A 25,555-nucleotide genomic window follows, 5' to 3' on the forward strand; every position below is an offset into this window, starting at 1 on the left:
CTTTTTTTGGCAAAAACACATAACTGGCAATACCAGATGTTTCACAAATTCATGCATTCTATCAACTTGTTTGTCTTAAATAAAAGCAAAATCAATTGCAGCAATGTACAGTCAATATTTGGGTATTTCAACCCAGAAATATTGGGGAAGGGGGCTAGTCCAAACCTTCCCTCTGTTTTATTTTGTCAAAAACATCATCCAAACTAAAAAACAATGCATTCAGTTTCCAGCAAACGATTGCATTCAGCCCCAAATGCTCACAGCCCTGAAGGGTGCTTGATTGCTGCAGCTCTGCTTCCATCTCCACCTGCCCGTCCTCTGCATGCAAACCACTGCCCTCCGCTGCCCGTTGCAGAGTCTGGTGCTCGTCCAGAAGAACCAGTCTCTGCAAGAGGCCCGTGGATTTACACCGTGCTCAACATTTATAGAGGCACATTGCAAAGCAATACTTAGGAGCACGTGGGTTATGGAGGGCCCACGGGCTAAATGACCCATGGTTATAATTTCGGTGTATTGTTCAAATGTTTGTTGAGGAAACGTATTAGGCTTTTTACTTCCTCGTCCCCTTTCAAGAACAAACAAAAAAATGTGTTGTGCCTCAGGCAGTCTTTTTATTATCTTACATAGAGTTCATGCAATAAAGTCTGTTAATTAAAACATGAATATTTAAAATGGTTTTCAAGAATAGTAGCCTTATCTCACCAGAGGGAAGCGAAAGAAGAGGGGAAAAGAAGAGGAAAAAAGTGATAAAGTACAAGAAAGGAAGGAGATAGCTCATTTTGCCAGAGGAGCATTCAATTACTTAATTGCTGAATGAATGCATTTTCCCCAACTGACATCAGATGTTCATTTGCAGTAAGCGGGACAGGGTGGAGGAAGGTACAGAGGGAAGGAGCGGGGCTGAAAGCTAATAGGTGGAATTTTAATTAAAATATGAGGTAAGCAAAGATGTCACTTTTGTCAGTGTTGCCTTTTTGAAGTTGGGACTTTCTCAACGCAATGGTCCTGCGAAAGCGGAACAGACTCAGTTGTCCGCTGCACTGAGGCTGCTCTGACACCACAGAAGGGTTGGACAGTGAGATGAGGCTCAGCATCCCAATATCTGCCTGAGAGTGACTTTACTCCTCAAAAGTATATCGAAGGCTCTTTATGTAATGAGAAATAACCCCCAAGATGAAAAGACAGAGAGGGCAAAGGGACATATGGGAGTCAGAGGTACAAGTCTGCACACACAAACCGGCATGCCACTGGAGACACGTGAATGAATTTGCATGTGCTGCACGGGGCTTGTGCATAGGTACCCACATCTGAGCTGGGATGTGGGGAAAGCAGGACTGGAGATGTGGAAGAGTAGCCAACAGTCTCCCAAGCCACAGCCTCCCAGTAAAACTCACCTAAAAACCAGTGTGTATGCTGCAGGGATAGATGCTGCAAGCTCTCCCATTGATCAGCCACACATCAGCCAGTGGAGAAAGAGCTTTAGGGAAGAGCTGATGGCCCCTAGGAATGCCCTGGTTCAGCCCACAACTCAAGCACAGACTGGACTTTAAGCAGATTGGGAGCCTTTTACAGAGCAGGAGAAGACTGCCACATGCACTGCACTGCACTGCCTTGCTGTGGGAGGGCAGGGCAGAGGGAAATACGTGCCATCAGCAGTGGGCTTGGGGAGAGCTTTGGGGGACTGCAGTCTCAAAGCAAGTCCTTGCTTTGCCCTTTGTCCTTTCCCACGAAGCTATCAAGCCACACTGGGAAATCCATCACCTTGCTTTGGCTCTTGGGGGATTAACAGAAGTTGTGCGTTTCATGGGAAGGATCCCACAAGTACAAACTAAACCAGCTTCTTCCAAAATGCACCATGAGGCACTCATTTTCCAGACAGGCCTCATGGTGCATTTTGGAAGAAACATTGAAAGGATGAAGCATGAGTCAGCTTCTTGTTCCTGCAGAGAATTTACACACTGCAGGTCTCAACGGACACACAGCCTCTCTTGAATGGGAAGTGGTATGCTCCTCATCTCTCTGTGCTTCTGGTTATGGGGCTCCCCAAGGAGGTCTCAGCTCCTGTATGTGTTCGTAGGTGTGTACTGGTACTAACATGGCTGTGGGTGTGTGCAGGCATGGGGACGTACAGTAGCTGTACATGTGTACATGTTTCCAGATTAATTTACATGAGCGTGTATCCACCTCAGAGCATGCACATCTGTCTGCTTAGCTCTGTATGTGTGTATATCTGTTTACTGTCAGGTTTGCGTGTACACGCAGGTACATTCATGCCCATATGTGTATTTGCCTGCCCTGTGTGGTTTTACACTGTTTTCTGCAGGCATATGTGCATATACATGCACTCCTGGGCATCCATGTACGTACTCATGAGCCTGTGCCTGTATATGCATCGCTGAGTGAGTACATCCGTATGCCATATCAAGCCTGTGTATATATGCATATGAGTCTATGTGCATATGTGTATATGTGCCCTGAATCTCTGGGCGTGCGTGAATGGAGACGAGTGCTCATGCAGCTGCGTGCCTATCCAAGCATCTCTGCACAGGGCTTCCTTTGCATGGACAGATATGTGAATTTCAGCTTGCTGTGGGACAGGGTCGAGCAGGACATGTGGGGAGATGTTGCTTTTTTTGGTGATAAAAGAGTGTGGTTGTCAGTGGGACATAGCTGGGTGACAGCATCGACAGGCTGTCAGGTGTGGGCATGCTGCAGGCTCATGATTGCACCCTTGAAGAGGGATAGAAGCTTGCTGGCTGCTGCCTTCTCCACTCCCTCCTCTCCCTGTGTTGATGCATGCTCTCAGTCAAGCAAAGAAAACCCAGCTACACTGTTCATATTTTATAACTGCTGCTTCTTGCTCTCCCCCATCACCTTTTCATTTCTTTTCTTTCCCTACTGAAGTATTAAAGAGTGTTGAGTGCATAGTGCCTGCCCTTCCCCAGCCATTCCTCACTGAACAGAGCTCTCTTCTGTACCAGACAGAAAAGGTGCAAGACAAACACCCCTCCACTAATGTTTGCAGCCTCCAGTGCTACGTATGGCATTTCTCCCAAGGCCTGCTCGCTCCTACCTACCCAGCCCTGCTCCAGAGAGCAAGACCCACTCCTGCTCTGTGACCCAGATGTTTCCCCAGGGCTGTAACTTACACACCAGCTGCTTCTGGCATTGCGTAGCAAGGAAGACACTGCAGAGCAGCCCTGTGATTATGGGAAAGGCTAGTGTATGGTGGGCTTGTACTCAAAGGGCTTCCACTCAGACATGCTCCTCTCTCACAGCCATCACACCATCTGACATGAGGTTCCCACCTCAGGAGCAAAAGCAGTTGGTGAGCCTGGAAAAGAGGTTGTTGCCTTTTTCTACCTGTCCTAGTCTAGACCTGCAGCATGTTCAGCTGGAAGTAAAAGCTAAATGAAACATGAGTGAAATCATCCTGGAGCAGGTAAGGGAGTGGTTTGTAGAGTCAAAAGTAAATAGACATTTCACATATTCACCCATGTTTGCAACATGCAGAGTCAAGGGCTACTCGTTCTCCTAAAAAGTACATTGGGGCACTGATGTGTGTCTCTGAGAACCCACTGCTGTTCTCCGGAGACCCTCAAGCCCTGTGGATTAGTGTTGTGTGTAACCCAACACATGTTGCAAACTCTGGCTCTCCCCTTGCTCTGTTCTTGGGACACCAATTGCTTGTCACATGTCCCTCTGCCTCCAGCACTCAGTGCAGGAGCCTTGTCAACCCCAGGACAACGCAAAGGCAAGCCAGGTTAACCCAACCGCTGTAGTAGGACCACATGGCACAGGTCCCAGGGCACTCACTGAAACACTGGCCCACGTTCCCTTTCCAGGCAGCCTCCCAAAGAAAGATCATTACTTTTGTCTGCCTGACACCCATTGGTGTCTGAGGCCAATCTCACCTTAAAGGTGATCAGCCCATGAAGGTTTCTGGTGAGCATGAGGTCAGCCTAAGCGATCCCACTCACCAAAAAAATAGCTAGTACAGCAGCTATTTGGTTTATCTGGGACACCATACAGGCCATCAATGCTCCAGATGTGTTACCTTCCATCCAGAAAATGACTAGGGGATCCAGGAAGGTGCTGGTAGCAGAACAAGCCTGGAGGTACTGGCAGAAGATGAGAATTGGGAGGGATTTATATACGAGCAGCAATGAGAGGAGCTGGGATTTTCACAGTAGGGGAATACAGGACTTCAAGTGGTAGGAAATCAGGCTTCATCCATTCCACTGTTCACAAAGCCCTATTTTTAAGAGTAGAAGAGACAGCGTTCCACATTGCCCTCCCTACTGGCAAGTTTGGGGCCAATATATCAGGCTCAAGAGTGGAGAAACATGTGGGTTGTTGTGTTTAAAGGCTTGGAAAAGCTTTTAACTACTCTGTTCCTCTGCCTTGCAGCAAGTAAAAGGCACCGAATTATGCCAAGGCAAAACTCCCACCGAACTTGTGACCCGCTCTGACGACAACAGGCTCATAACATGGCACTGCCAAGATGCCCGTGGGGCAGGGATAGGAGGGTGAGTGGGAGGAAGGGACACATTGCACATTGCATGCAAGAGCTGCTGAGCGAGAAAAGCAATCCCTGCCCTGACAGCTGGTGGAATCAATTGTGGCTCTCCCCCGAGGTCTGTTGTTCTCCTTGACTGTTCCTCAGCTGCAGTGGGTCCATGGGGGCAGGTGGCTGAGCTCCCCAAAGGGACCTCCTGAGCTCCTTCGTGGTCCAAAAGCAGAGAAGCATGAAAAGCAATCTCTTTAAATACCTCTCAGTAGTTACCTGGGGACGGTCTTGGCCCCTGAATCTTTTCTTCTTCAGCAAGTACCCGCTGCAACAAGCCAGCCATCATTCTGAGCATCTGCTTGTTGTCTGCCTTGCTATTACAAACATTGCCGATCTCGAGTCACACCATGACTCATTGATCTGGGCTGACCCTAATGCATGGTAGCTAGCTAAATTTCAGACCGGTTAAAGAATGTGCCCCCAGAATTTAAAATCTAGACTTGAGGGAGGAGACTTTTGGGAGATTAATAAGGCTGAGCATCTAATTTCTGTGAGGAAAGTGGTCAGCCAGGTTTAGATGCTGCATTGCTGGGTCGTGATGAAAACACCACGAGCTACCTCAGGCTGAATCACCCTGGGAGGATGATGCTGGTTCTGGACCTGACTCTTCACAACTTTGTTGCAGCATCCACAGATTGAGTACATGGCTACTCATAGAGCACAGCCTTTTGGGGCTGCTCCCAAGTTAAGAGTCACTCCAAACCTAGCAGAACTCCCTGAAACATGAGCTGTCCAATGCTTAGCAAAAAGTGTACAGCAGAGCAGGAAGCTTTGTAAGTCGGAACACTAAAAGGAAAAAAAAAAACAAACCAACAAACTAAACAAATGAGGAGGAAGGTGTATGAGCAATAGAAGATTTTGTGGGTGGAAATTAATTGTCATCTGTCACTTTTCTTGATGTTTCTTCGACTGACTGCATGCAAACTGGACAGAAGACAAATGCTGAGCAAGTCCAGCTGTAACTAGCAGCCTTGGCCCACTGCCTGGGTGCTTTGCTGCTGGGCATGGACAGTGACAACTTGTCAAACACATCTCCACAACTAGAAATCTGGTGCAGATGTCTCCTTGGTCCAGCTCTATAGAGATTACTGACCCACATATTTTAGGGATCTTAGTCCAAATCCCAAGCTGATAGGCACCAAGAGCACAACTGGTACCACCCCCATGGACTGGAACTGTTCATGGGGACTGAACTGTCTCTCCCCAGAAGATGCCTACGCCAAGACTGTTTTGCCTGTGGGTCGATGCACATGCACAGCACCCCTGTCTCTTGGCCTGGTTGACCCACAAGGCACTAACTTTAAAGCCAAGAAGCTCTGTGTACAACAACTGAGCTTCTTCCTTCCCCATCTTGGCTCCAGGCTGAGCCCTTACGGAGGTCTCTGATGGCCAAACTGAACCTGCACTGCAGTCTTCCCCACGGCACATGCCCTGTGATGTCTTACTTCCACACCTCTACTTCTGACCACAGAACTAGTAGAAATGGGATTCTGTTCAATGGTTTTGGTCACACCAGCAAGTTTGGTTGGAAATGATTAACAAACTTAAATTACGGGAAGGAGACACAAAAATCAGGTCTTGATTTCATCCAGCAGGCACATGGAGTAGCACATAGACCTGCATATGATGTTGCAATGCACAGAAATCACAGAGTAGTTCTTTTCATGTGGCTGGGTTTAATCCAAGGGAGCAGGAAGCACACTTAGACATGGTGAAGTCATCTTACCCAATGTCCTATCCCAGCCTCCAGTAGATCCTGACGTGGGAACTTTGTGTAGGTCCTCTTCTGCATCAGTTTTAGGGTCTCAGCAAGAACCCATGGGCCAATAACCTGCATCTTGGTCCCTCAGTCTCCAGATTCAGGAGCAGGACCAATGAAATCAAGTAGAGAAATCACCCATGCTCTTAGCTGTTTTCCTGCTTTCAGCACCATATGCTGAACTTCACTGTCTTCGTCTGGTTTGAGCACCTTCAACACAAAGATACCCAAACCCCTGCCCCCAAAACTAACAAGCAGGGAGGTGTCAACTTCCACCCAGAAAAAAAAAAAAACAAACACCAAACATCCAGGCTGGCAGAGAACAGAGCATCCCCCTCTTCATCCAGGCAACGTGACAAAGCCAGGACCCTGCACCAGTAATTTTATTCCTGCTGTAGGGCACAGGGAGGGATCAGACTCCCTTCTATTTGATCATAATTTCATCCCTGTGCTTTAGGATCCTATCAGACTGTATCATCTCCTGAGCAAGTTTGCTGATGACACAAAACTAGGGGGAGTGGTGGATACACCAGAAGGCTGTGCTGCCATTCAGCGAGACCTGGACAGGCTGGAGAGTTGGGCAGAGAGGAACCTGATGAGCTTCAACAAGGGCAAGTGCAGGGTCCTGCACCTGGGGAGGAACAACCCCATGCACCAGTACAGGCTTGGGGCGGACCTACTGGAGAGCAGCTCTGTGGAGAGGGACTTGGGTGTGCTGGTGAATGGCAAGTTGACCATGAGCCAGCAGTGTGCCCTGGTTGCCAAGAAGGCCAAAGGGATCCTGGGGTGCATTAAGAGGATTGTGGCCAGTAGGTTCTCCTTCCCCTCTGCACTGCCCTAGTGAGGCCTTATCTGGAGTACTGTGTCCAGATCTGGGCTCCCCACTTGAAGAAAGATGAGGAGCTACTGGAGAGAGTCCAGAGGAGGGCTATGAGGATGATGAGGGGATTGGAGCATCTCTGCTATGAGGAAAGGCTGAGGGAGCTGGGCTTGTTTAGCCTGAAGAAGAGAAGGCTGAGAGGGGACCTTAGAAATGCTTATAAATATCTAAAGGGTGGGTGTCAGGAGGATGGGGCCAGACTCTTTTGAGTCATGCCCAGCGACAGGATAAGGGGCAATGGGCACAAATTGAAGCATAGGAAGTTCTGTCTCAACACGAAGAAGAACTTCTTCCCTCTGAGGATGACGGAGCCCTGGAACAGGCTGCCCAGAGGGGCTGTGGAGTCTCCTTCTCTGGAGATATTTGAGACCCACCTGGACGAGGTCCTGTGCAGCCTGCTGTAGGTGACCCTGCTTTGGCAGGGGGGTTGGACTAGATGACCCACAGAGGTCCCTTCCAACCCCAAACATCCGGTGATTCTGTGATTCTGTGATTCATGCACACAACCTGTTACAGCTCTTACAGGAATCAACACCAGCCTCTCTCTGTCCCTGTCCCTCATTGCTGCTGGTGTTTGTGTGGATCAAAGCCCATGTATTGCAGGGAGAACACAGCTCAAGCTGCCCCAGAAACAAAGGGACAAAGCAGCTACCCTGGCAGGGCAGCCCAGTCTCTTCAGGAGCCAGGAGCTGCAGCTTCCACCCCTCCAGGTCCCTTCTCTTCCTTGCAGTTTCTAAGCACTGGGAATATCCCAAGCCAGTAACTGTTTGTTTAATGATATGGACCACTCAAGACCTATTGAGAGCATTCAGCTTAATGAGGTGTGTGGCAATTATTGCTCCATGAGAACTAGAGCCAGGGAACAAAAAGAAATATATTTAAACTCAACAGATTTGCAATTCTGATGATGTACTAAAGGACGTCCTTTCCCAGCCTGCTCGTCTCTCCCTGCTGGAAGGCTGAAATCCAGATATCAGTATCAGATTGCTGTCTGCAGTGAGTGCAAGAAGTGAGTGTACTACACGAGAGTCAACAATTGGAGGTGACATTGGCAGAGCCACCACAGGGACACACAGTAGCTGAATCCTCGCCAGGATGAAGTGTCATAGAGCCACACTAAATGATACCCACAAAGAATCCAAAACCAGTTTTCTAACCTATTTAGCCCAAGCTTTCTTCAGTACTGTCTTGGGGGATGACAGGCTCACAGGAGACAGGATCGGCACCCATAGATGTTGCAAGATTTCACTGATTATCGGAAGGAGAAAAGAAAAATATGGGAGAAAAGATGAGTTGCAGAGGTGATAATGACACTCTGTAAGAGGCATGAAACCTACTGCTCTGCCCAACATGCAAAGAGACTTCTGTGGCTTAGAGCACTCAAGTCCACTCTCAGAGTACTCATGGATATGCTCTCAACCCTGTCAAGCCTCTGTTCCAAGCCTGTTAGGCAACGATCAGAGCCCTTCTCCGCTCCTGGATCTGTTGTCTGCTAGACCTTCATGGCAGCTGGGCCAAGCCCCATCTCTGCTAAGTCCTGACTTCACCCAAAGTCATTGGGAGCTGCATCTTGATAGAGGACATCAGCACTAAAAAAGGGAAATCTTCCTTTCAAAAAAACCTGGGAGAAACCCCAGAGCTATTTTTACTGTGACAGACAGGATCCACCAGGTCAGAGAGCTCAGCACCAAGGAAAACCACAGAGGTCAGGCACCTCAAAGGGGCATCAGACACGTGAAAATCTCCATGGATCCAGTTCCCCTTCAAAAGACAGTATTTTTCATTTTTCAGCCTGCTCCCATCGCCTAAATACATCAGATATTCAGGGTGGGTTGTGAAAAGGGCCAGGAGTGTCTCTGAGCACCCTCCCTTCTCAGATATTAGCATCCTCATTCTCATATTCAGCAGCTACGTTATAAAATGACACTGCAGATGTGACGATTTTGAATCTGGTGTCCCTGTTTCCCTGCATCTAAATTTCACCCTGCATTCCCATACAAAACATTTTGGGGCAGCTGCTATGGGTCCTGAATATGAGAGGATGTTAAACAATGGCAGATTTATTAAAAAAAAAAAAACAAAAAAACCATAACTGAAAAGCTGAGTCTTTCACCAGGCTGCCACTCATTAAATTACCCATAAAAGTCCCCTCATATCAATAAAAGGAGTAGTTGCCCATGAAACTCCCTCTGCAACTGGATGCAAATTCCACCTTTAGTCTCCGCGCTACAACAATAGCACATTCACACAGTAATTGCTGATATTTCTGCATTGTGATCACGTCCACAAGCTGTTGGGTTCACAATGGAACTGGTCGCTTTATTTTTCTCATTTTTCTCTCCCCCCACATCTCCCAGGTAGGACATCTCCATACAGATGCATACATGAGTGAATTTAGTGCTGAAACAGCGGCACGGACACAGGAAATCTCTGCTCTGCCACTCAGCTCGTCTCTAATTCTCACTGGTATCCAGTGATACGACACGTGGGAATGGTTCAAAGCTGCACCAGGGGAGGTTTAGACTGGACATTAGGAAGTACTTCTTTACCAAGAGGGTGGTCAAACACTGGCACAGGCTGCCTAGAGAGGTGGTCACTGCCCCATGCCCGTCAGAGTTTAAGAGACATTTGGACAATACCCTTACAACATGTGTTAATTTCTGGTCAGCCCTGAATTGGTCGGGCAGTTGGACTAGGTGATGGTTGCAAGTCATTTCCAACTGAAATATTCTATTCTATTCTATTCTATTCTATTCTATTCTATTCTATTCTATTCTATTCTATTCTATTCTATGTGTAAGGTCTTCAATGACCCCAGAGAAAAGCAGTGGGACAGGCAGTTGTACAGATCACAGAGATGTGAGTGTTTAAACTGAGTCAGGAACCCCATTTTCAGCACCCAGGAAGGAGTTACCCACACTTGCCTCATCCATAAAACACCCCGCTGACTGCATTCAGGAGACGCAGCTCCTGATGGTGCTTTCTATTGGGCATTTCCATATGGGTCCAGTGAGGATTCACCACAGAAGACAAGGTAACCTGTTTCCAGGTGCCAGCCTCTATTCAACCTCCTACTGCAGGAGCTGTGAAGCAACATCAACTCTTGCTCACAGCGGCTGAGGTTTGGACTTCAGCTGTGAAGACATCAGGTCAAATTCCCAATGCTTTTAGCAAGGTAACACAAGAAAATTTCACATGTGAGTATAAATCAGCCCTTCCTTGCCCCATGTTTTGCTGATGATCTGTCACGGTATCCTAGCTCTCAAGGATGTACAGGCTAGACAGTGGGGACAAACACAGATGGAGAAGTGAGGAGCTGGAAAGCAGCACACCTTCCCCGAGCACACTCAGCAAGTCCATGCCGGGAGGAAGGAGAGGCAATGAAACTGTAACCATCCAACTCCCTTTTCCATTTGGTTGGCAAAACCAAAAACCAGGCAAATCCAAAGCCAAACAATTTTCTCTTCAAGCCCAGCTCTTGTTTGGGCTTGGAGGACTCATGCAGGTGAAATAGAGCCTGTATGATAAGAAGGAATTGAAGAAGTCAAGCTGGAGAGCCTGCCCCTGGGCAATTTACTCACAACTCTTTATCAATTCCTGAGCTTTGATGATCACTGAAGCTCACCACAAACATAGGAAATGACTTTTTAAGTTATTTGTGCCCTCTGGCAGATTCAAGGGGAGGAGAACTGTGCCACACAACATGATTGCTGCAGCAGGAAGGATAGCAGTTGATTCATTTGTCCCTGTGTCTCTGGCCCCTCTTCCACACCGCAGACCCCCTTCAGCAGTCACTCAATGACAAGTCGATGCAGAAGCTCAGCCCTGCTGAGAAGACCTTGCATTTCTGCCAGCAGAATTCGCCAAGCAGGAAGCACAGCTTCCCAACAATAACCAAGGTTTGGAGGATGTGCCCTGCAGAGAGAGATTTATGGAGTTCAGACTATTTAATGCAGCAGAGGTTAAGCAAGTTGTTCATGGGTCTATAAATGCCTCTCCAAACAGCAGAGAATGGACACTATATGACTTCTTAACCCATCAGAGAGAAGCAGAAAAATATCTAAGGGCTGGAAGGTGAAATACCACTAACAAAACACAAGTGGTGATGAGCATGTGTGAGGAAGCAGGGTCTGCATTTTATCAGAACAATGGGGACAGCAAAACAATGGAAAAGTTTAACAGAAAAGGCAGGAAAAACCCCAGCACTTCAGACTAGCAATATCTTGATTCAATTTTTTTAAGAATTAAGAAAGTCCATTTAAACCTCAGTTTCAAGTTCTTTGCTGGAATGAATTCTTGAAATTCTCTGGCCGAGACATGAAACCTATCAGACTCGTTCATCTCAAAAATCCCTCCAGCCCTGGAGCCACCTACTTTACCAGGGAGCAAATAATATATTTCAGGGGCACACATTTAACCCTGTTTTTCAGTCAGCATCTTGGACCCCTCCAAGATGGGGATATGCAGAGCAGAAAGACCAGAGCATGCTCGTTATCTCTTTAGGCCACCAAAATGTGACAGCACTGCAGTGGCCTTTCAGGAACAGATTACACAAGGATAAGACTAATTAGACATTCATTAAATGGCTAACTCAGCACAGTACTTTAGCACACATTTAACCTTCTCACATTACAGTGTCACATCAGTGTCCCTTTTAAAGATCCAGCTCTGATTACAGTGAAGTCATCTCACATTTGGGAGGGTCACCAGGATTTTCAAACCATGAAGTCCCAGTGCCCCATGTTTCAGGAAATTTTTCTGTCTTCAGCCTCCTGGTCTCCTACCCCAAACCAATGTGGGACCCTATTCCAGGAATGTCAACTCGCATTCTCTGAAGAGAGTTCACTTCTAAACATCAGGACCTACAGCCAGTCTCTGCCTTCTTCCCAAGTTACCTGAGACAGCCAATGGAGATCCTGTGTTGGCCAAAAATCTTTCCCCTGTGAATTGTCTTCTCCTAGTAGAATTCACCTGTTCTAGATTTCCTGGAGCAGCAGTTTGAGGTAGCTGCAGAAAGGAGGGGAGATGTGGGGAGTGGGCTGCTGCTGCCAATACATTTCCAAACATGTCTTGCCGATCACCAGGACAAGCTCCATGTGCAGTAAGACACCAAAATGTCTCCTGCCGCCTCTGCACCCTGACAGATTCTTTCCACCCCCACCACTGCCCACTGTAACCTCTGCAACGTCTGCGTGGGACAGCGAGTGCAAAGAGGGTGTCACACTGTACCTGGGAAGCAAATCTGTAGCTGTCTTTCCTACCTCCAGACACTGAAGCAAGCTTGTAGGAAAAAGCAAGCTACAAATACAATCAGGGCAACAATGACAGCAATAATCAGCATCAGTGCTCGGAAATCAGGAACCCTATCAAAATATTCCACCCACAGAATGTTGTTAAGGGATCGCTGGCTCTCTGTCCAAATCAGAGCTCGCCTCCATCTTCCTGATCAAGCCTTTGCAAAAATCAAAACAGACAAAGTGACAGACAGAGAAGCACATGGAGAGGCTGGGCACCCTGCAAGCATCGTTTCTATGTAGATGGCATCCCACCAGTGAAGATGATAATTCTGTATCTTCAGTATGGAGCAGATGTGAGCAGCCAGCAAAAAAAAAAATTATCTATGCTCTCTACAAATATTTGACACCCAGAAAGGATTTTGATTCAGTCACCTTTGAGCCTCTTTCATATTTATTTTCTGGGAACATTCAAGCACTCCAGCTGGACTAGGAGAGATCTTTACAAAAGCCAATATTAAGCTTGAATGCTTCAGGATTTGCAGAAAATCTTATTTCAAATTTCACCTTTGGTTGCAATGAAAAAGGTCATGCTGCTTGGGTTGAATGCATAAATCATCCAATCAGCAAATGCAAGGCGTGACACATGACTTAACGACGCTCGCATCACTCCGAGGAGGCAGCCAACATGGTACTCCTCGCAAGCTGTTCACACAGGAGAAAAGGGCATTGCAAAGAAATCCGAAATCTGGAGAGTGAGCATTGCCGAGCGCTCATAGCCGGGGAGGGAAGCACAGCTGAAGAACTAATTTGCAGGATTTAAGGCTCGGCCGCGTGCCTTCACGTATTGATTCACAGATCAGTGAGAAACAAAATCTCCCCCAAAATACACTGACGAAAGCACTAATACCTGATCATATACTAATCTTTCAGCTAACACCAGACTGCAGCCTGAGAGAAAATCGTGCTGCACAGCTTGGACCTGTGCCTGGTAACCTCCTTCCTACTGCAGGCAAATTTAGCCTTCTTCCCCCTGCCTTGAGAAATTTGTCCCTGATCAGAGGTGGCTGCAAAAGCCAGGCAGGAGCCCCAGAAATTAGACCCAGACAGATGCCAAGTTTTTCCTGGTGGCAGAGGACATTTCTGTGCAGCACCTGAAGAAGATAAGACCCTGGGGTGGAGGTCAGGTGTGGGTCTGAACCTTGCCGAATTGGAGGCTGCCCTCCCCGCCACCCAGATTCCCATTTAGCATCACTCCTCCACTTTACATAACCTGCCTGATGGCAGGTGGGACGGGAGCTGAGAATAAACACATCAGAGCGGGTCTGACACAGGCGCTGAAACAGAGGGTTCACTTTTGGACCCCCCCCCCGATTCCCTTCTGTTTTGCATGGCACTGTACCATCAGCAGAGACCACATCGGATCTCTGCAAGGAGCATTTGCCTCCCCAGACCAGTGTCCAGGTCACACCTCGGGAACATCTCACCCTTATTCACAGCCCTTTTTCTCGTGTCTCTTCTACCTCCCTAGTCCCTTTACAGCCTGTACCATACACAAGATCATCGTCAACACACTGATGAAATATCTGAGGTATGAGCTCCAGCAAAGGCATCGAGTAACCACACAGAAACAGCACAGTGAATTTTCTTTCTGAAAGCCTCCAGGAGGAAAATGAGGCTGAAAACAAAATGAGCTTGCCTTCTGTTGCCATTCCCTCGAACCAGACCTGAGAATTAAGTTTTCCCATGAATTAAAATGGTTGATAGGGCTGCTGAGTGCAGCCCGCCTCGGGAGGTAGCTTGGGTCCGCCTTTTCTAGGACATCTGTAATTACATTGGAAAACTGCTTGCCCTCAGGTAAGACTCTCCCCTCAGCAGCTTTGAGGCTGCAGTAGTAAAACAAGCAAGGCACAAACCCCGGGAATGAATGAAGCTATTTGGGGTATATTTAGGGGAAGCTGATTTGCAAGTCCAGTCGCAGGCTCATAAAGAGCCATCGAGGGTTACCAGACCTGCCTATCAATTATCAAATCAGGTTTTCATACCAGGAATTCGCAGACTCGGACACAGAGGTGATGAGGACAGTGTGAGACCCGGGAGAGTAAGTCCAACCAGCCCTCCCTCCCAAATGCTCCCAGCTGCCTTCCACTCACCCGGGAACTCCACTCCGCTGCTGTCCTTGGGGCTGCTCATGCAGTTCTCCAAGTAAATCCCATCCTTATAGCAATCTTCCTTCTTCCTTGTGAGCCCCAGGATCTCGCTGGCCTGATCTAGGACCTCCCCTCCTGAGCAAGAGCAAGGGGTCTGCATAATGCCGCATGGGTGGGAGCTGCTGCTGATGGCTAAGCACGCATCCAGCCACTTGCAGAGCATCTGGCAAGCGGCTTTGCTAGGGTTCCTGTTGCCCACCACGAGGTACTCCACCGAGAAGTCCCTCTCCTGAGCCTTTGTGGGCTTCCACCGCACGGGCCAGCTTTCCACCCCAGGTGGTGTGGTCTGCTTCATCTGGAGGAACTGCTTGTTGGACTGGAGGAAGGCATAGCGGGTGGACCCATCGCAGAGCTTCAACACATCATCAAAACTCTCCATGCCCAGGTAGGTGCGGGTGGACTCCAGGAAGGAGTCGAACTGGTAGGTGCGGATGTGCTGGTGGTCACATACGCCGGTAGGTTTTAGGATTTTCATGTACAAGGTGTACCTCCGAGGGTCAGGGTTCTGGATAATCCAAGAGCAGAGAGAGGAGTTCAATGGGAAGACAGCAAAGGAGGAGAAATACCCAAAGAACTTCCCCTGGACCAAAGTGGTGCAGGGAGTTTGTGCCAGGTCCAGAGCGACCACGGTCCACACGAAGTAGAGTGGCGATACCAAAAGCAGGTTCAGGGCAGATCCAATGCTCCTCATCCTAGGTCTCTGGTCCTCTGGAACTCAAAGTAAATGTCAAGCAGGCGCCAGATCCTGGACATAACAGGGACCAGCTTAGAGGAAAAGTGAGAGTTTAAGAGGCTCTGGATCCGAAATCAAGCCAATCCTCCCATGTCTGGATTTGAGCTCCCTCCTGTGGCCATAAACAACACCTGGAAAAAAAGGGAAGGGAGGGGAAGGAGGAGGGGAAAGAAAAAGAAGAGATTTGGGATTTGTTTTTATTGGCGTTTGTTTGTTGTTTGGGTTTTTTTTTGTTAACTCTTTGCGAGGCTGAGAATACACACAGCATCTCTGGTTCCAGCACACCTCTCACTGGGGTAAAATGCAGCCCCACATCTGCATCTGCATTCTAGGTTTGGAGATGTCCCCATCCCCAGGATGTCCTAGACCCCAGGAGGGGCCCAGCTGTGACTCCTAGTGAGAGACAACACAACTGTCACCCCACTTTCCCAGCACCCTCTGCCCATGCAGTGGCCCTCTGCTGAGCTGAGCAGAGCCTTTGCAGTGATTTCTAATCCTCTCCCCACAAAAAACACCGTTGATCACCACTGACACCAATTTAGGGAGATTCCACCCCTCTTCATCCCAATGGAGCCAGGGTGTTGGTTCAACGCAGACTTCTGGCTGCACTTGAGGAGGGTGGGCTGGAGGCAGGCATGGGCAGCTGGGCTCTGCCTCCTCTCTTCCTCCTGCCAGCCCTTTTTTTTTTCACTTGTTTCTGGCTCTCATTTTCTCTCTCCTCCCTCTTCTTCTGCCAAACCAGCACAGGGGAAGGGAGTTGTTGTTCAGCACCCCAGCCCCAGTCTAACCCTGAGCCCAGACAGGAAAGCAGGGCTGGAAGGAGCATGTATCAGCTACAAGAAAAAAAAAAGGGAAGTGGAGACAGATTTTTAGTCTTCTCACACCATGCAGCCACCCTGCCTTGCACCCGTGTGTGCAGGACAACCTAAACCCTGCAATACTGCAGCTGAGCACAGAGCATCTCCAGAGAGTGAGAGTCCTCCCTGCCACTCCCAGGACCTCCTTTAGCCCCCAAAGCCTCTTCAGCAAAAATAACATCCCTCTTGCATTGGGACTCATTCCCTGCAACCCTTTGTAGCTCAGGTCTTCTCTTCAGCCCAACAGCCCAGACCCTTGTGCCCCACTCCATGCCAGAGATACTCCCGCACCCTCTGCACTCTTCTAAGTCTGCCTCTTTCTTGTCCCACAAAGACAATCCCCCCTGTGCTGCCTTTCCCCCATCTCCCATCTTTCCAGGGGAGGAGAGAGAGGGAGAAGCACCATCAGAAGCACCACCTGGACATGGTCCTGTGCAGCCTGCTCTAGGTGACCCTGCTTTGGCAGGGGGGTTGGACTAGATGACCCACAGAGGTCCCTTCCAACCCCCACCATTCTGTGATTCTGTGATTCTGTGATCAGTAGCAGGACTCTGTTTTGTACCCCTTCCCCACGCAGCGTGCACTCCCGTGTTTGAGGAAGTCACCTATCAACAGAGCCTCAGTGGTGAACAGGTTAGCGAAAAGCAAGTGCTTGAGGCCTCTGCATTGAAGTCTGAGTGCAAGCGGCCCAAATCCTGAGATGCTAACATTGTCCTGGGCTGCAACCCCCCCAAAATTCGTATAATCTGGGATGTGTTTCTCCATGATCAGGGACCACATTGGCACTGCCAGGAAGGAGTCAGAGTGAAAGCCTACAGAGGGGGCACCTGCTGCAAGAGGGAAAACACATCTCCTCCATTGCAGCCACTGACAGTCCTCACAGCCCCATGGTGTCTACACTGCCCTTCCCCAGTCCTGCCATCTCCCACCCCGCTGTCAGGCTCTGCCTTCCCAGACTGTGAACAGAGGAATCTTTCATAGCAGCTGTACAAATTCCCAGCGAATTTACAATTCAGGCAGCGAAACCCAGTCCCAAGAGAGACTGAAAAAGAAGAGATGAAACCCGTAGACCATCCTGTGCATCTGGGAAGAGATAAGAAGCCAAATGCATCTCTACTTTCACCCCTTGGTTTCTCTCCTCACTCTATATGAAAGTTTTGTCTCTGCATCTCCCCTTTTCTGCAAAAGACTTTTTTTTCTGGGGAGGAAAGAGTTAGGTAATTCAGAAGTCAGATCCGCTATTTGCAAACTGTGTTTCATCTGAGCTTCAAATCACTGCAGCCTCTGCCAGCAGATTCCTGAGTGTCTGTTAGACCTGACACTAATCAGCATGGAGTCCAAATGCATTTGCACTTAAATTTTTTAGAAGTCAGGTCCCCACTCTTGACGGTGGTTTGCAGCCTGCAAAGCTCCGCAGTGCAAATCTCCCCGTGCCAGACTCCTGCCTGCCTCGGGGGCCAGGTTTCAGGAACGCAGCCTGCTTAGCGGATGCAAAGCAGTGCTTGCCTGCAATGAAAACCACAGGCATCAACCAAGCATCCTATAAATTTCCAGAGAGGTCATCCCAATTAGCAGGAGGGGTTGCCTGCAAATGCCTGTCAATGTCTTAAATATCAGCTTTGGTAAGTGAAAGGTGCTTGCTTAACTGAGACTCCGAAAAGGACCACTGATTTTCCTCTCCCTTGCTGTAGGGTAGTGCCTGAGCAGCTCATGCTGTTTGCAAGGGAGCACAGCCTTTGCAAAGCCAAAGTCTATCCGACCTTCACACCGATGAGCCAGCTAGGGATCATCTTAACCTCTGGTCCAGTCTGTGAAGAAACCTGCCTCTCTCTGTTGGAAGCAGGAGCCAGCGGTGCCTCCATAGCAACTAGATGATTAGGAGACAGGGCCTCTGCCGAGATCTGGTCCCTAACAGTGACTTCAGTGCGTGGGACACAGCCCAAGCCTCCTGCTTTCCACAAACCTGATTTTTCTCATGCTGGCCACAACCCTGCTACTGAACAAGGAAGCAGCGAGCACAAACGCATCCCCCCCTCATCGCCCCTCTCTAGGAAAAGCACCATAAAAGCCAACAAACTTTAACTAAACAGACCCATTAATGGGACGCTGTGTTACGGTTGTTAGGTCTCAGAATTGATTTCCCCTGAATGCAGTCCCATCTGGAAGGTTTCACCATAAGGAATATAGACATATTTTTTCTTCTTCAACTAATCCTTGCTGAAGTGGGAACCTTTACCTAGAGCAGAAGAAGTGAATACACAAACCTCCCTCCACAGCTGGATCTTCGGCTCAGCACGTGTCGGACCCGTCGGGGAGGGAAGATGCGAAGGGCAGTTAACTGACTGCTGTGTTTCGTCAAAAAGATCCACTCTCTACACTTTAATCTAGCAAAATCTCAAAGGGGACATATACCATAGGTTGCAGCCTGCAGCTGGGGAGATGACATTAAATGAATGAAAAGACAGATTATTGCAGTATTGGAGACCACGTTCCTACGGCACACAGGCTAATTTGCCCCTATTCCCACAGTAGTTGCCACAGCTAGTGTCTAAGCAGCCTGGCTATTTCTGTAACATTGTGTGACTGGAGACATCCATGCCTGGCTCCTGCATCCCTGCACCACTGCCCAGAGCCCTGGTAATTTTTTTTTACTTCTTTGCTGAGTATTTACCGTCGCACCTGGCACCCACTTCACCACGTATGGTTCAGAAACACGACCCAGGACGGACCTTCACAGACTAAACAAACCCAGGCAGGGACAGAATCACGTTACACCCAGTACTTGGGCTGCCCAAGGGGTTTAGGTATCCAGTTTGCACGGGTCTCAGTGAACTTTGGAGCCTGCAAGCCGTGGCAAGCTGTTTCATGGTCCATCCTATTTTCCTGCAGTAATGGTAAACCAAGGTGATCTGGGTCAGAGGCTGGTTTTCCACCATCCTCCTGTCCCTGCTTGTTTTCTGTGCACTTCTGCATGCCCCAAGCACACCCCGTGTTCATCCTGGAAATGAAGGCAGGGTGGGAATGTGTGAGCAGGGACAGATCAGGGCATCCCCTGGCTCTGCCTACGACTGTCCCCCCGCACGACTATTCACCCCGTCCCACCAAGACCCCCCAAATGGATATCTCTGTATTACTATGTCTGACTTCATGGTCATGTCCCAGCACAGGAATTTCAGCTCTGCACGAGCAGGAGAAGCCCTTGAAGCACAGGCAGCAGTGCAATATGTCCTTCTTTGCAAGGTCTGTGCATTGCACAGAGCCATCCCACGTGAGAAGGACAACCTCCCCAGTTGAGCACCCACCACCTTCCCGGGTTGCACTGGTGACACAGGACTCTTGGTGCAGCAGCCTGCATCTGGCCAATGGAGGGCACTCTTAGACATACACACAGGCACACACAAACATTCCACGGGAAAAAAAGTGGGCAAAAAAATATCAAAACAAGGACTGTAGAAAGGGCATCCTTCCCCACTCCTGCTTACAGGACCTCTCCCAACACCCTCACCCTGATCTTCCCCCACTAACTCAGCCGTGCCCCAGCTCACCTCTTGCTGCCCACCGGCTCAGCCGTGCTGTCTTCTGAGATTTACCTCCCTCTGCTTTTCCTTCTCCTGACCTTGGCACATGGCTGACACCCCAGCAGAGCGAAAACCATTCTCATCAAGCTAATCCTCCTTTCCTGGGGCTTCACCTTTCCCTGTAAGAAGTCCCCAGATATCAAACAAAATACCCACTCTGCCAGAGGCAGAAAATCACCTGGGCCTGAAAAACTCAGTCCCTTGCCACTCTGAGAAAACACGGGAAAAGTGTATGATCTGTCCTTGTTCACAAGGAACCGCTAGCAGAAAAAAAAGCTCAAACCACCTGGAAATTTTCTTTTTGCTACTGAGACAAGTGAGCAGAGCACAGTGGAACTGCCTGGAAAACCACGGTGATATCTGTGCGACAACACACAGAGGAGTCAAGGAGGACCTGGCTATTGTTTGGCTGCAGTGGCTCTACTGGGCTGCAAGGAGAGGAGATCGACCTGGATGGCACCTAGAGAGGAATGGAGCTTGGAGAGGCCCTGGAGCAGCTCCTTTTCTGTAAACTCAGTGCTCAGAATCGAGTTTTTGCTTAGTATTTTTTTTAATGATCCATTTTCCTTCCTTTCTGTTTTCTGTGACTATTTACTTGACTCTGGCCCTTCCAGCAACAATTTATCTACAGATAAATTGCTTCTTTTCTGACAGAGCAGAATGTGGTGAAAACCAGGACCTGAAAGAACAAAAGGGTGACTCAGTGGATATTTCAGAACTGGGAAATACTTTAGGTCTCACCCTGACTCCAGTGCACATCCACTCTCTGACGAGGCATTTCAGACATGGACCATATCCTGGAAAGCCTGCTGAACCAGCTCCAGCTGGAGCTCCCCAGGTCAGGATCTGGCCTGGCCAAATCTACTTTTGGACCAAATGCTGAGAGCTGAACTCAGACAAAACTCTTTTGGAAAGCAAAGGAAAGCACACAAGGGTCAGATAGACAAGAGTCCAGCCTTGCTCCTCTGCTGCTGTTTCACTTACTAAAACCATATTTCTTCATGGACCCCTCAAGACCCAGCATATTTTCTCCACCACTGCAGAGACTGATGCATTGCCCACTGCCTGTATCCATTTCAGTCTCCTGAGTGAAGAGAAAGCCTGATTCCCACCTGCCTGTTGTGCTAATAAGTGATATTTATACACAGTAGCATCCTTCACCCCAAACTTCTCTCGACTCCAACCTGGAAAGTCACTTGCTTTGGGAGTGGGATCCAGGAGACGTGTAACAGCCTGTAGGAACAGCATGAATGTGATGGGAAATATTTGATTCCATGATGGGGATTGACTTGTGGGGACAGAATCTCTGTTCCATTTCAACTTTCAATGGTTGGAAGAGGTGATTTGGGGAAAGGAAGGGCTGAGAGGCAGTGTGTAGAAATGGATAATACTGGGATGCCCCAGGAGGCTTTCAACCACATAGAGGAAAGTCCAAGGCCCATGAGCTTCAGTCAAATGATCCCATCTCTGATCCCCTTCACCCTTGGCCAGATGGGGAGATACTATTGGGGGACACCCAGAGGCCAGATTTTGATCCTGGGTCCAGTGTTAGTGTATGCTCCCAATTAAGCACCTCTGCCAACATGTGCCTCAATTTTCCCACCTGAAAAGGTGGATGTAAGAATCATGCTCTGCTTTTCTCTAGTGCTTTGTGACCTGAAAAGCACCAGCAAAGTGCTGAAGATGGTGATTAATTTCCAACACACTAGGATTGCATCCTGAGGTGAAACTAAGAACCTTAAAGATTAAGGTCTCTGCTCCAGATCATGTTAGTTGAACGGGGGCCCACGTAGGTAAAATTCTCAGGCAAGGGTATAGGCAGGTTAGTCTCCGTTCCTGGTACTGCACCTTTTTTCGGTAAGTGGGATCAGGAGACATCCAAGTAGCAAGACTGGACTCTAAAATCTAGGACTCAGTAAAACTTCTGTAGGGAAAAGCCCAGCAGACAAGCAGGGCCAAATATGTTCCATCTGGTCCCACATGTGGCTCCCCGAGGGAAATGGGCTCAGGGTTCTGCAGCACCTTCTGTTGGGTCCAGTGCAGCCTCAGACAGATGCAGTGTGTGTACTTGGTGTCTTTTAAACATCACCTCAGCTTGATCTGAGGCTGTGTTTGTCTTTGGCTTTCCTCTACATCGCTGCAATCATAGAATCATAAGTTGGAAGAGACCTCTAAGATCATCGAGCCCAACCACCCACCCAACACCACCATTCCTACTAAATTATATACTAAAGTGCCACATCTACACATTTTTTAAACACCTCCAGGGATGGAGAGTCCACCACTACCCTCAGCAGCCTGCTCCAATGCCTGACCACTCTTTCAGTAAAGAAATTTTTCCTAATATCTAATCTAAACCTCCCCTCATGCAACTTGAGGCCATTGCCTCTCGTCCTATCGCTAGTTACTTGGGAGAAGAGACCAACACCTGCCTCACTACAACCTCCTTTCAGGTAGCTGTAGAGAGCAATAAGGTCCCCCCTCAGCCTCCTCTTCTCCAGACTAAACAGCTCCAGTTCCTTCAGCTGCTCCTCATAAGACTTGTTCTCCAGACCCCTCACCAGCCTTGTTACCCTTGTCTGGACATGCTCCAGCACCTCAATGTCCTTCTTGTATTGAGGGGCCCAAAACTGAACACAGTGCTCCAGGTGCGGCCTCACCAGTGCCGAGTACAGGGGGACAATCATCTCCCTACTCCGGCTGGCCACACCATTCCTGATACGAGGTTATTGGCACGACCTGTTCGGAGTACCACCAGGACTCAGAGTTTCTCAAGGACTGCATGACATATGGATGGGTTAGATGCCATTACATAGCAAAGTCAAGAAGACTACAAGGTTCTTGAAGTAAGGCAGCTGATGGAGGTCATCATAACATTACATCTTTCTCTGACTTAGTTTCCCATTAGCAAAGCAGACTTACAGCTCAGTTAACAGTGGTAAGGTACAGCCTGCTGTGGGTTTAGGCTGGTCATTTCTCCACAGAGTTCCCAGGCATTTTCTCACCCCCACTGTACCAGGGGAATACATAACTCTTCCAGTTCTGGTGAGATCAAATTTTCCACCGTGCCAGCATCGCCCATATCCTCTGCCCTTGCTCCCATCCATCCCCATCAGTGGTATCACCCAAGGAGCAATGCAAATTGCCAGAAACATCGTGGATTCTACACCAGCAAATCCTGCATAGCCCTCAGTTCCCCTTTTGCCTTATTTCTCCCCTTTAGTGCTCCACAGCCGACCCTTTGGGGCCTTTTTCCCTACACTCCCACCCTGCTCCTGAGTGTGAGGGTTACACAAGAGGGCCTCTGAGGGCAAGGTCATCCACATGAGTGGCAGAAAGCAGGCAGGGGCCACATTGCCTCAATCACTGCCCATCCGTGCTGGAGACCAGGATGCGATTGATTGGAAATCCAGCTGAATGTTAAAAGCACTGGTGTTATCTGGGGAGCTAAGTGGGAGCCCCCGGGGAGAGTGAATTTTTTAGGGAGGTGGGGCTGGGTGTGCATGCTGAGGCTCAGAATTGCGCGGGTGTATGGGCAGAGAAATGGCTGGCAAACCCAAAATTGGGCTTTGCAATTCACAGGGTTGTACATGCACAAGCCAGATCTCAGTACCTGTCGTGATGCTGCTCACTTAAGCATCCTGCATGAATCATATGCACCAGGGCTCATTTTCTGGCCCCTGAGGCCAAAAGCCTTGACGCTGCTCTCGTCCTGTGGCTAAATTGCCTGTCCCCCAGGGCAGAACAGCCTTGCTACAGTACCTAATGCTCTCCCTTGAGCTGTGCCCAAGGAAGGTCTGGGGTCATGCTTGTTGAGTGGGGCCAAAACCTTACCAGGAAATGTCCTGAGATGTGTGGACAGTGATGGGACAGTGTTTCATGTGGTATCCTGGCCCTTTGGAGTTATTGATGCAGAGAAGACTACAAAGGATAAGGGAAAAGCTGGTGCCCTGGCCAAGACACTTTGAGCTCTGCTCCTGCCCGGTCTCTCCAGAGCCCCTGGGACTGAACAGCCACTGTAGTCAGCCCCTCGGTTGCCCCATGGCAGCCTGGAGCTGGGCTGGCCAGAAGAAGGGAGAGAAATGGGGTGAACACTCAAGTAACACTTTTTGCAACCAGCTCCAGACTAGAATCTGCACTAGCTCAAGACCTAGTGCTTCTCTCAGCACCAGGAAAGCAGGTGTTCCATCCCTCTGATCATTTTTGTGTCCTCCTCTGGACCCTCTCCAACAGGTCCATGTCTTTCCTGTGCTGAGGCCTCCAGAGCTGGATGCAGGACTCCAGGTGGAATCTGACCAGAGTGGAGCAGAGGGACAGAATCCCTTTCCTCGACCTGCTGGCCAGGCTGCTTTGGGTGCAGCCTGGTGGACAACAGAGCTTTCTGGGTTGCCAGTGCACATTGCTGGCTCATGTCCAATTTGTCACCTACCATTATCCCCAAATCCTTCTCTGCAGGGCTGCTCTCAATCCCTTCATCCCCCAGTGTGTATCGATACTGGGGGTTGCCCTGACCCACGTCCATCCAAGTCCATCTGGATACATAATGACTGAAGGAAAGACTTCTCCCCCAGCTGCACCTTCTCATCTCCTACAAAGAAGTGTAGACACTTCTGAGACTGGCGGTTGCATCCAGACCATCCTATTTAATAGCAACTGATGGACTTGTCCTCCACAAATTCTCTAATCCATTTTGGCACTCTTATACCTTTAGCCTCCACAGCGTCCTGTGGCAATAAGGTCCCCAACTGAGTTATGAGTTGTGTGAAAAAGTACTTCCTTTTGTTTGTATTCAGCCTCTGGGGTCAGTAGGGATAGCTTTCTGCGTCATGATGCTTAATTCACTGCTGTTCCCCATGTCCCTAGAGGACCTTGGAGAGAAGGTGATGTAGAAATGCATAGTTTTATCATTCTTTTGTTTTGTAGGTTCAGGTTGCAGACTTCTGCTGCTTGAAGGTCATGGCTGGATCCAAACCCACTGAAACTTGGGGCTTTAAAGGGGATCAGGTACACTCCTCATCTCTCTACGTTCAGGACCCGTGCTCAGCTTGGTGGAAAGGTCCCACACTCTGCTCGAGTTCAGATATTTCTACTCTCTCCATGCCACTGTGAAGTTACTGTTTGCCCATGTTAGTGTGGTATCAGAAGACTTCAAAGCCCCTCATTTCAATCTGTGTAGAAGCAGCCAGAATCACTCACATAGCTAGTGCAATCCTATAGTTCAAGATCTTTTGTGCTGCTCATGCTATGAAAGGTCAAAGTAAGGCAAGAGATGGTTGTGGTTCTGGTTTAATAAAAGAACCTGTTTTTCAGGTGGGTTTTGTAGCCACAGCCTGGATCTCCATCTTCCTCTTGTTGAGATGTGCAGGAAAATTGCAAATTTGAGCAATACCATCTTATGGTCCTTCTGTGTGCAATTTAAAGACAACCTCAAATGACACTGAAAACTGAATGCCTAAAATTATGAACTGAATGCCTGTTGTCAGAAGGGAAAACATTCCCAATCTGGTTTTAACCATACTGAGACTTCAGCATTCAGAAACTGAGCATGGTGCACCTTCAGGGTTGCCGTAAAAATGGACCCTGATGTAGTCTTTCCTTCTTTTCCCAGCTGTTGCCTGGGAAATCTGTGCCCATCATTGAGGTAGTATTAACGTTGTATGTCATATTGGGGAAACTGAGGCACGGCCATTGAGAGAGAGCACAAAGCCATGGAAAGGGTTACCAGAAGAGCATC

General features: G+C 48.8%; 1 protein-coding gene across 14 annotated transcripts in view; it reads right to left on the reverse strand.

Annotated features, from left to right (window-relative positions):
• Positions 1-25,555, reverse strand: part of ADGRB1 (adhesion G protein-coupled receptor B1) — a 289,625-nt gene that overhangs the window by 195,041 nt on the left and 69,029 nt on the right. For all 14 annotated transcript variants that reach the window (XM_075415464.1, XM_075415468.1, XM_075415463.1 and 11 more), the window contains one exon: positions 14,597-15,517. In XM_075415464.1, coding sequence (XP_075271579.1) covers positions 14,597-15,344 — 748 coding nt within the window. In that variant the 5' untranslated portion in view covers positions 15,345-15,517. The remainder of the gene's footprint in view (positions 1-14,596; positions 15,518-25,555) is intronic.

The sequence above is a fragment of the Opisthocomus hoazin genome, chromosome 3 (assembly GCF_030867145.1).
Source record: "Opisthocomus hoazin isolate bOpiHoa1 chromosome 3, bOpiHoa1.hap1, whole genome shotgun sequence".
NCBI classification, from domain to species: Eukaryota; Metazoa; Chordata; class Aves; order Opisthocomiformes; family Opisthocomidae; genus Opisthocomus; species Opisthocomus hoazin.